Genomic DNA, 12565 nt, shown 5'->3' on the forward strand with positions numbered 1-12565 from the left:
AGAGTTGGACCATATTGTTATTTGTGAAGTCTTTGGTGCTCCCTGAACTTGGTTGTTTGCTTGCAGACATTTCATTACCCAACTAGGTAACATCATCAGTGTTAATCTTCTACAAGGAGCAAACCTAACAGTCAGTAACACTAATGATATTACCTTGTTGGATAATTAAACATCTGTAAAGCAAGCAACTAAGCTCAGAGAGCATCAAGCATTCCACAGTTCAACCCCAGTTACATATATTCTCCTCTACTAGAACTTTGTTACTTAGATAAATAACCACCTGAAAATCACAGAACTATAAGACTGACAGCAGGGAAAATTTTGGGGGGAAAAAGGAACTATGCATTCCACTTCAATTTTACTGTGGTCAAAGACAATGTCATGGCCCATCCACATGATCACCAGGAGTAGAGGAAGACTTTACTTCTTTAAATGAACTGAGGGACTTGCTCTATTTACAGGATTACAAAACAAAGAATTTCTCTCTTGGGACCACAATGACAGATTTTTCTCTCTGGATTAACTATAACATCCAGCCTACATTTACTTCAATTTGGCAGAAGTAAAATCTCAGGAGACATCCATCAACAATCCTATTTTAAATTAAAGCCCTTCTGTTTCAACGCCTCCAAACAGCTTGGGCAGCCACAGCTTTTGAATAGCTATGTGCAGGATGTTTTGACACCTACTGCACACATGGGTTCTTGCTGCACGGTGAAGAGCTGATCAAAGTATTTACTTACATTTGCATACTTCCTCCAAAATTCTGGGGGTGGGTAGTCATAAATTAAAATAAAGTTGAAGAAAAAGTTTGTTGTGTAGGTTAATTTACTGGGGACTTATCTACATAGGACACCATCTTGGTGGAGAAGGCTAAGCTAGATAAACAAGTGATTAAGTTCTAGATCTAGGGTGCTACTATGGTCCTCATGTAGATTTGGTAAATATCCTAACTGGCAAAGTTGTAGGCTGCCCTGAGTCAGATATTGTGAGTTAGGTATCCATATAAATCTGATAGATGATATGAGAGGGAGGGAAGGAGGGGAGAGAGTGGATTAATTCAGATAGGGAAAAAAGAGATGGCAGGATCTGAAAATGTATTTAATGCTGCTATCACTGCTGTAGCTGTTGTAGGCCATTCTACTGTTCCATATTTTATTATTACTGTGATATTAGAACCAGAAAAACAAGACTTTTTTCAGCTGTGATTTTAAATGTGTATTCTGAACATTTGCACTTTCACATTTTAACACATGTAAATACATTTAAAATTCTATTTTTCTCTGAAAAATCACTATTTTTTTAAATCAAATAATATAATACCTGTGAATATATATTGGGTTAACATATTGTCCTTATCAGAGGCTGATGTTTACCATTGCCTCCATCACCTACTTCTTTCTCTCTGAGTTGGTGTCCCTGGGTAGAAACTTTGGTTATGGATCTCAAGATCTTATCCAAACTGAACCTTTGGCACTAGTCAACCCAAGAGGCTCTAAAACAAGATCTATCAAATTAAACTGATCCGGATGTTTTCACAGAAATACAAATAATTCATTCTGGAGGCAGTGACTCAACAAATTAAGGATAGAAAGATAGCTAGGGCCTTGATGAGACAATTGGGTTATCTGAGATGCCTCAATCTCAGAGAACTTTGCCAAAATCCTAATTTTTGTGATTTCAGCTATTTTCAAGATATTCTCCACATCTAATCATCAAAATCAAAAATGCATCTTTTCCATTTTCTATGTGAAGACCAAATCAGATGACCATCTATTCTACAACTGATGATTGTTTACATAAATAAAGGAAGTATAAATTAAATAAGAGGCTATAGTTGTTCCAGAATGGTCTGGCACATGTCATAGGATTAATGAAGGTCCTTCTAATTTGGGTCACCAGAAGTCTTCTCCTAGATACACAATTCAACTATGGGAATTAACTGCAATGAAATACAGTACAAAGCATTTAGGCCAGGAGTACGGAGAACCCCAATATCAGTATTTCACTATAAGAACCAGCAATATATTTTTGAAGAACAAAATCATTTGCTGATACATACCATTGTATTTCCTTTTTGGGGTGAATATGTGTACAATATTCCTTTCTTTTCTCTTATCTTCCTGGCCTGTTTTCTCCATTTCTGAAGAACTTCTTTATCTCTTCAAAAACATTTTAAAAGTATTTAATATTTCACCAGTAAGCCACATAGTCAATATTGGAATTAACTTTCCAGAAAAATACCACACTTCGAAAATCATACTGGAATTTTATTTTTGAGCAAGTGTACATAATATTTTTGAAGAGGAACAGCCATAATAAACAGTGATTCTATTTCTAGATACTAAATATAACCCATAATATGTGCTGTGTGTATACGTGGACTTTCATATACATATGGATTTAAGAGCAGCTTTAGGTTATTCACACAGCAGAAATGGCTAAATCTCCCTTATTCAAGCTTCAGTGCTATTCAAAGAAGCCATGTGCTTTTTGGCAATCACAAAAATAGTGAAATTAAATATATATCTGGTTTAAACTTTCAAAACTGAATATGAAACAAGAAAACAAAGATGTCAGTTTATGTAAGTCTAATATTTTCCTGTGCATTCAAAGTCAGGATGAATTTACCGGTAGTTAAAATTCTGCAACTGTGAAAAAGATGCTGGACTGAGGTTGTGGAAATATTGCTCAGAGGCTATGGTGAGGAACAGTAGGTATAGAAATATTACTATCTACACCCCAGCTATCATTTCTTAAATGAGTATGCTCTTAACCTGGAAATCTGGTTCAAAAGATGGTTTAACGTGCTGGATTTTCACTGATCCTGTTATCATCCTATGAAAATGCAAAAATTCTAATGATTGTCAGATGGCAGAAAAGTAATACAGAAAAAAAAACTCTGTCACCATCTAGTGGTCTTCTAAATTTCTGCAACCCATATTTAGCAGATTTATTTACACTACTTATTTTGTTGAAAATAATTATACTTACTTTCTCCGCTGTTCAATTAAAGCTTGTTTTTCCTTCATTTCTTTTAATGCTGCCAATCTGCACTCTTCTGCCATCTTACTCTGGATTATGAAATCATATGATGAAGCAGCAGGAAACAGATTCTTTTTATCCCTTTGAAATAGACTTGTTAACTTCAGTCAATTATATTTTTCATCAAAAGCTATGCAGAACAACACAATAGTTGAACAAAAAGTCTCTATAATCATCTCTACTATCTTTAGGCTTTTTTTTTTATTTTATAAAATCTACTTTAGAATTCCTACTGTTCCAGATAGACACCAGTTTAATAAAACAGACTTGAGAATTATATCATTCCCATAATCCTTTTTCTGTTTGGTTCTCACCTAATTTACATTTGTTCCTTGTAATTTTTTTGCAGAAATTTAAGATCATAGTTTCTTAGCATGTTTGTGTTAAATTGAAATAAACTGTACATACATTATAAATATTAAAACAATAAAATTGGTTTGAGCATAATTTGGGGTTTGTTTGTTTATTCTTTTGGTAATTTACTGTTAAAACATTTGGTTTTTTGCCTAGTTTTCTATAAACTATATCCAGATTGAGGGGAAAAAAATCACAGAACTAAGAAAGCATGCAGATTCAATTTAACTACAGTTAGTAATTATTTTACAGGGGAATTTTTTATCGGCTTCAGAGGGATTGAACAACTTTGGGCCCAAACCATCTCTTTCTTGGAACATTTAGAACTGAACTGTTACGTTTTTATTGGAATTAAGAATTAGATTTTTATGAAGATAGCAGAAAATACAGGAAGGCATTAGGAAGTAGTAAGTTCTCCTTGATGTCTTCAAATTTAATGTGGAAATTCTTTAATTCATATTAGACCTTAGGTACTGTATATGCTCATTTATTCAAAAATACATATTCTGTTTCTTAATATAATGATCCTGTAACACAAAACATTACATCTAATCCTCCACCTTCTGAATCTTTGAAGAAAAATCTGTTGCTATGTTCTATCTGCCTCTAATCATCAAAATCACAATTTTAGGTTAGCTCTGTTGCTTTTTTAAAAAAAAGAGAAGATTGCATGCTTCAACCAAAGGGATGTCATTTCTCATTTGCTTGACGAAAACAGTGAAGTAATCGAAATCATAAGATTTCATAACATTTTAAAGGTTGTTTTGGGATTCGTTTAGATTTAAATGCAAAAACAAGGACTTAAAAAATTACTCTATTTTCAGCATTTTCAAAAATACTTTATGTATAAGATATGAGTGTCTATTGAAAAAATTAGTTGCAAATTTCTATTCTCATCAGGGTCATGTTTCAAAACCAGTATTAGCAGCTGGTAGCTATCTAAATGAAAGTCTTTACAATGGGAACTGCTTTATGGAATTAATTGTCCAAGTACATCTTATGGGCTTTCATTTGTTCCTGGCTTTAGATTTCAATTCTCATGTTCTATGTCACTTTAAAAATTATGTGATTTATTATCATATAAGTTTTTATAGTTCATGGTGCACTAAAGCTTATTATGAGAAAATACATGTGTGAGTCTTTAAGAAGCATCAGACTCCAATGTATTTCATCAGTTTTGCTGCAAAACAAATAGGGATACTAATCTAGGGTTGTCAAACTTAATTTCATTGAGGGCCGCATCAGGGTTGTGTTTGAACTCAGGGGCTTGGGTGAGCATGGCCAGGGTAGCATGGCCAGCTTGATGTCCCTCGTGTCGGGGGCGTTTGAGGTGGCCTGAGGGCTCTGCCAGTGAAAACGGGCCCCCGGGCTCAGTTTTCAGCCGTGACAGCCTCCTGCCACTCTCTGCCAGTGAAAACGGAGCCTGGCAGAGGCACCATGGGCTGTTTCTAGGGCAGCACCCAGGTCAGATCTAAGCACCCTGCAGGCCGGATCTGGCCCCCGGGCCTTGAGTTTGATACCCCTGACCATTTCTTTAATCTTCTTTTGGTTTAATCTCTACCTTTAAAAAATATACTGCTAATTGGTTATATTTATTGTGAAAAGTATTAATTTGAAAATGACGTATTTATTTTGGAGTTAACATATATAGAGGGAGGTATAGTACACAGATTCCCCAAATGTGAAATTGTATAGGCAATGTAAATTGTTCCTTTGCTCTTCCTAAATGCTGGTAGTTTTTGACATATGATTACAATGGAGCCTGGAACTGAGATCATAAGTCATTGTGTTTGTAAGTCAAGGCAGCACATGATTGGACTCAATTTTATGGCTGTTCTAACAATAAATATAAAATAATAAATAAACATAAAATGAGTCACCATGGTTGAAGCAAACCATGTGGTTGTTAAATGAATTCATTTTCCTGGATATACCTTTTTTTTTGACTGGAAACTTGCAAGTATTGCAAATTGTGATCACATGACCATTAACTGGTCCTGTTTCTGCCCAGAATTTCCTACCAATTCCTATTACTCATATAGTTGTTGATAGAGATGCATGACCATCTATTTTTGGAGCCATTTATAAGGATTATCACTAGAATCATAGGCAGAAGAGTTGTATCAAAATATTAAAAATCTCTAAAAAAAGCTGCAAGAGCTCACCCACAGATAATTTTAATGATTGATTCAGAGTACCTGCTACTCTTTAAAAAAATTTCTCTTACACTGATACAATAATATCATACTGGTTATGGAGATTTTAAAATTCCATTCTAATTGTGGTTTTAAAAAGAAAAAGCTTCTAATTTTCCCTTGGATTTTCTACTATTTATCATGCATTTTTTGAATTTATCATACTATAGTAGTATATAATTTACATTACATGCAAACTGTAAGATACCATAAATATAAAAACATAAACTGGCTTATAAGTTTCATTACCTTGATGAAAGTATAGATGATTTACGAGAGAGGCTTTCCTTTGTCCTGGTTCTCGTTAATGTAGGCATAGATTCATTGGTTACTATGTTGTCTTCAGGATACTCTTGTCTTTCATCTTGGATAAGTTCATCCCTTAGCTTCTTAAATCGTATCATCTCCTCCTCATTAGGCCATCCGTCTGACAAATCCAAACTGGATTTCATGATGTCTGCCAAATTTAATTTTTCAACAGGAGGCATTTCTATTGAAATAAAAAAAGATAGCTTTACACACATAGATGGAACCAACTGGGAAGGGAAAATAGCAAGACAGTTATTTTTTGTTCCTTTTGGTTTAGAAATACATGTTTACAACCTCTCCCTTACTTATTGTAATGCAATAAGCATCAAAAAAAGGAAGCAGAAGCATCACTAAACCCTCAGTTCAGTAGTGCAGAGAATGAAAATAAAATATACATTTTTCTTCACTCAATCACTTTGGTTTACACATCAGCAAGGGTGTGATCATGTGATGCAAATGTGCTCAGAATATCTACATTATCCCAGTAAAAAAACCTGAATTGTCAGATTTTGATGTTTCACTTTTCATAGGAAAAATATTTAAGCATTTTTAAACAAATCAAAACTAAATTAAAAGAAACCAAACCTCAAAGCCCTCATTCTTGACCAATTCCTTTATATCACTGGGTAACATGATATCTTTGACTGCTTCCCAAAATATGAACATTAAAATATTAACCTCCAAGTACTGATAGTTTATTTCCCTCCTCCCCCACACACACTTTAAAGTCTATTATTATTATTTATTATTATTTATTAGATTTTTATACCGCCCTTTTCCCGAAGGACTCAGGGCGGTGTACAGCCAAGGATAAAAACTCAATATATATACAATTAAAACCAAAATTTAAAACAGAGCAAATTACAAAAAAGGCCGACATTAAAAATTTGAAAATTTAAAACCCTAAAACAATAAAAACCCAATTTAAAATTTAATAAAGCTATTAAGCCAGTCCCGCTTGAATAAATGTGTTTTTAGCTCACGGCGAAAGGTCCGAAGATCAGGCACTTGGCGTAAGCCAGGGGGAAGTTTGTTCCAGAGCGTCGGAGCTCCGACAGAGAAGGCCCTGCTCCTGGGGGCTGCCAGCCGACATTGTTTGGCGGACAGCACCCTGAGAAGACCCTCTCTGTGAGAGCGTACGGGTCGGTGGGAGGCATAACAGCAGGCGGTCTCATAAGTACCCGGGTCCTAAGCCATGGAGCGCTTTAAAGGTGGTAACCAAAATCTTGAAGCGCACCCGAAAGACCACAGGAAGCCAGTGCAGACTGCGTAGCAGTGATGTTACTACTCGCGCAGCCGCATTCTGGACTAACTGCAGCCTAATCTAAAGTCTAATGGTCCAATTTGCCCTTTTTTATTAATGAAATAATGGAATTGTCAAAAAAACCCACCCTCTTATTCTACTTCTTAAAAGTAGGACTACTTTATTGGTCTGCATCCTATAAATTTGGATTACAACCAATAAGGCAGATATGATTTCTAATGCTGTTCTCTCCTTAGATTTCAGAATCTGTTGGGGATCCAGGAGAAGGCCCTACATATCTACTATATCTTATCTAACCTTAAGATAGATTTCAAAGACTACCCTATTATTAGCAAATACGATATCTTCTGCTATAGTTGGAGTAAGGATTACCTATCTAAAGCACGGGTGTCAAACTCATGGCCTTAAGTTGCTGTCACATGATATTTCACTATGTTTTCCTCCTTCACGGAGGTGGGGTGGGCGTGGTCTGTGTGTGATGCATCTGGCCACGGGCCGCCAGTTGGACACCCCTGAACTAACAAATCTTAAATTCTGTTCAAACATTATGGCATATTCTTCTTATGCAGGTAGTTCTTAATGTACAACCACAACTAAGTCCAAAATTTCTGTTGGTAAGTGAGACAGTTGTTAAGTGAATCACTGCAGATTTAAGTTAGTAACTTAGTCATTAAGTGAATCTGGCTTCCCCATTGACTTTGCTTGTCAGAAGGTCGCAAAAGGTGCTCACATGACCCCTAGACATTGCAGCTGTATGAGAGTCAATTGCCAAGCATCTGAATTTAGATCACGTGACTATGGGAATGCTGCAAACGGTCATAAGTCACATTTTTCAGATCTGTTGTAACTTTGAATAGTGACTAAATGAACTGCTGCTAAGTTGAGGACTACATGTATGTTATGCAGCCAATTTGATTTGATGCAAAAGATAACCACTGATTTCCCAATACACTTTTTAAGTTTCCATAAGAAAGTTAGAATGGGGAATTTTTTCTATCCATCGCATACTTTTGTTAATGTAGGGCACTGGCAAGAAATGGTGTCACATAGAAGAATCATGTGTGTTTTGTTGAGGACTGTGTTTAGGTTAATGTCTGGGTATTTAATTGAAGCTGGAAAACTGATGCAGAGTTATATTCTATGCATATTTTAAATCCCCATTGTCCTTTATTGGCTAATTATTGGCTAAGTGTGCTTAGGTTACTCTCTTGTGTCCTTGGATGATCTTGAGTTTACAGATACACAAACCAAGTTGATACACTATTTCTGTCCTATGTAAATTGTTGCACTGCAAATCAATACAACGTAGCCAAGGCAACCTCAGCTCTACCGAATCTGTGTTTTGAGTGACATTTCATATCTTAGTTTTGGTTTATGTTGTAAAATACATTCTCAATTGAAGCCATGCACCCAACAAATGCTGAACTGAATGCAATGTGCTTGCTGTAAGTGGTCTGTGGGTCTAATGAATAGACATAATAGGATAGGATAGGATTGGGTAGGGTAGGGTAGGTAGGATAGGATAGGATAGGATAGGATAGGATAGGATAGGATAGGATAGGATAGGATAGAATTCTTTATTGGCCAAGTGTGATTGGACATTCAAGGAATTTGTCTTCAGTGCATAAGGTCTCAGTGTACATAAAAGCTATAAGTGATAAATCATAATTAAGTCATCATAAAAATACATTCATCATAAATCATAAGGTACAACTGAAAAGTGGGTTATGGTATTACAGGTAGGCTTTAGGAAGACTTAGCCTTCCATCCTTCTGAGGTGGGTAAAATGAGGACCCAGATTGTTGGGGGCAATATGCTGACTCTGTAAACCGCTTAGAGAGGGCTGTAAAGTATTTTGAAGCAGTATATAAGTTTATTTGTTTAGCAACTGTTTGAAGTTACAATAGCATTGAAAAAAGTGACTTACGACCAATCCTTGCACTTATGAATGCCAAATCACTTGTCACGTGATCAAAATCCAACACCATGTATTTACGGTATTTGTAGTGACCCGGGATAATACGATTGTTATTTGCTAGCTTCCCAGTTGGCCTCCAAGAAGTAAAATCAATGGGGAAAGCGGGATTTGCTTAACAACCCTGTGATTCACTTAACAACGACAATGATTTGCTTAGCAACCATGGCAAAAAAGGTCATAAAATTGGGCATGACTCACTTAACTGCCTTGCTTAGCAAAGGAAATTCTGATTCCAGTTGTGGTCATAAATCTATAGTGGTTTTTTTTTACAGACAGATTCAAGGAAATACTTGTATGGAAAATAAAACCTAAGTTTGTAATTATCGAAGCAGAGTTGGTAATTATGAAATAGCTTCATCTTTTCAGAAATGCATAGCTTCTTCTAAATCTTCATTCAGTCACTTGACTCAGATAATTATATTAGCAATTTTTATAAAATAATGTATATTTCCTTTCGCAGACTTGGGATCTCCCTGACTAACTCAGAGAAAACATATGTTTTCCTTAACAAATACTGTACTAATTAATAAATCATATAACCCATATGAAGAAACACTGGACTACAATTTGGATTCTACAAGATGCATATAAGACACAGAGCAGATTCCCCATGTCTCTTGAGAATAGACTGAAAGAGATATGTTTCTGCTGTATTAGCCTTTAAATACATAAACTTTATATACATAAACATACATACATCCAAGCTATGAAAAAAAACCCAAACAGGAATCTGAAACAGGGCTCAAAAGCCTGTTAGGAGATACCTATAGGATATATGATAAGAAATCATTGCCCTATATGTCTGACAGGCAATTTCTGGCATTAGAGAATTAGAAAAAGTTTAGAAAGAAAAAAAAGAGGCAGTCGTACAGTAGATCTTCAAGAATATGCTAACTGTGCTTAACAGAACAGAGTCTGTTAAGGCAGTGATTAAAGATAAGATGTGCTATGGTCTGCACTTTCTGGCACAAAGGTCTGCAGACAGGTCTGTTTAGAACAGTGGAACAACAAGCTTATTATTTTATTTACCCTAAAAATGCAAATGCTATATTGTGTGCGCGTGCACACACATGCATTTATCTTCAAGTCATTTTTTGATTCCTGGCAACAGCCTAGACAAGTGACTGCAGGTTTTTTGGCAAGGTTTTTTTTTTTTTTTTGATATGGTTTGCCATTGCTTCCTTCCTAGGGCTCAGGGAGACTCACTGACCTAATATCACTCAGGTGGCTTTGTGCCTAAGATGGAACTAGAACTCACAGAGTCCCAGTTTCTAGCCTGAGACGTTCATGACATTGCCATATCCTTAAATTTACATGCATGATTATGCCCTGCTGTGTCCAATGAAAATTGCTGGAGTAGCATGTATAAATGTAAGAAATGGCTGTGAACAATTAACAGAATGAAAAACAAAAGCCTGAGAAAATATGCATCACATAAAAGGTCAACATATTCAGCTGAAATAGTGAATGCTATTAGCCTGAAGATATCACCTAAAACATTTGGTCAGAAGTTAAATTTTTCCTGCTTATAAAATTGCCCTTAAGGCTGGAAATACTCATGCATGGTACATGAAATCCTTGAGTTTTGGTTTCACTCTAATTAGCCTCTAATTAGTCTCCTGGGTTGACAATTAACTAATTTTTATTCATTTATGAGTATCTGTTCATATACTAGAATACAAGGTAAAATAAGAATTTGACTTTACATAGCCCCTATTCTTCGTAATGTTTGTGACTTTGGTCTTTAATAGCCTCCTTCACTGAACTAGCTGTTCCCAGCATATTTCTAAATCTTCTTTCTGATAAAATTCCATTACATTTATGCAATATTACATTGTCACGTCACCCCAGCAATCCTCCCATGTTTTCCCACTATTAGTGCAGGATTGTTCCTTCCTACAAAAAATTAAGAAGGAAAAGATGGGAAAACTGCACAATGTTCTTTGATTGGTAGTATCGGAAATGTAGCTTCTGAAATAGTCCAGGTAATTTATGGAAAAAGTTGGCAATCAGCATTTCCCATTTTCTCGGTTGCTTTGAAGTTAAGAAAAGTATTGTTGGAAGAGACGTCCAGTATCTGTGCCATTTTCTTCACCTAAATTCAAAGCTAAATAAGATACCACAGCAAATAAATCATGTATGTGTCAAATAAAACAATTATTCAATCAAAGAATTCTACCGAGTATTTGAAAGTACAATTTATTTTTATATAAAAAGCTGTACTTATGTTTTATGATCATATAGCCATCAAATACAAGATTTTCAAAAATACAAGAGTTTTGAAAACAAATGTTACATATGCATAAAAGGATTACTATTACAGTATGTAAATAACACCCAACTATTTCTTTACATTCTGATATTTGACAATGTACATTAAGATAGCAATACATATTAGAAACCTCTATCACATACAATAGGCAAAAAAGCTGAAAATGACACATTTTTTAAAGCTAGTGAATAACTTTTCCTTTTTTCACGGCATTTTCAAAGTTCCAGTTTCCAAAAATGTTATTTTGGTGGCAAAAAGCATATATTATTATTATTATTATTTATTTGATTTTTATACCGCCTTTCTCCCAAAGGACTCAGGGCGGTGTACAGGCAAAAGTAAAAAACAGGCAATACAATGTACAATTTAAAATGCAAATTAAAAAACTTATTTTATAATTGGCCTAAAAAGTTTAAAATATATAATAAACTAAAACCCCATTTAAAATTATTAATAGAAAATTTAAAATCGATAAAATTTAAGCCAGCCCCGCGCGAGTGAAAAGATGTGTCTTCAGTTCGCGACGGAAGGTCCGAAGGTCAGGTATTTGGCGTAAACCCGGGGGAAGCTCGTTCCAGAGTGTGGGAGCCCCCACAGAGAAGGACCTTCCCTGGGGGCCGCCAGCCGACATTGCTTGGCGGACGGCACCCTGAGAAGTCCCTCTCTGTGAGAGCGTACGGGTCGGTGGGAGGCATGCGGTAACAGCAGGCGGTCCCGTAAGTACCCAGGCCCTAAGCCATGGAACGCTTTAAAGGTCGTAACCAAAACCTTAAAGTGCACTCGAAAGGCCACAGGTAGCCAGTGCAGTCTGCGCAGGAGCGGTGTTACGTGGGAGCTACGCGTAGCTCCCTCTATCACCCGCGCAGCTGCATTCTGGACTAACTGAAGCCTCCGAGTGCACCTCAAGGGGAGCCCCATGTAGAGAGCATTACAATAATCCAAACAAGAGGTAACGAGCGCATGAGTGACTGTGCACAAGGCATCCCGATCAAGGAAGGGGCGCAACTGCCGAACCAGGCGAACCTGGTGGAAGGCCCTCCTGGAGACGGCCGTCAAATGATCTTCAAACGACAGCCGTTCATCCAGGAGGACACCTAAGTTGCGCACCCTATCCTTTGGGGCCAGTAACTCGCCTCCAACAGTCAGCT

The 12565-nt window shown here is 36.3% G+C and overlaps 1 protein-coding gene across 1 annotated transcript in view; it reads right to left on the reverse strand.

Moving 5' to 3' along the window:
* The window catches only part of LRRC27 (leucine rich repeat containing 27), an 84359-nt gene that overhangs the window by 30569 nt on the left and 41225 nt on the right, over positions 1-12565 (reverse strand). The window contains exons 7-9 of the mRNA XM_058188210.1: positions 5844-6084; positions 2995-3126; positions 2063-2162 (exon numbers count right to left, since the gene is read on the reverse strand). Coding sequence (XP_058044193.1) covers positions 2063-2162; positions 2995-3126; positions 5844-6084 — 473 coding nt within the window. The remainder of the gene's footprint in view (positions 1-2062; positions 2163-2994; positions 3127-5843; positions 6085-12565) is intronic.

Source organism: Ahaetulla prasina, chromosome 6 (assembly GCF_028640845.1).
Source record: "Ahaetulla prasina isolate Xishuangbanna chromosome 6, ASM2864084v1, whole genome shotgun sequence".
Taxonomy (NCBI): Eukaryota; Metazoa; Chordata; class Lepidosauria; order Squamata; family Colubridae; genus Ahaetulla; species Ahaetulla prasina.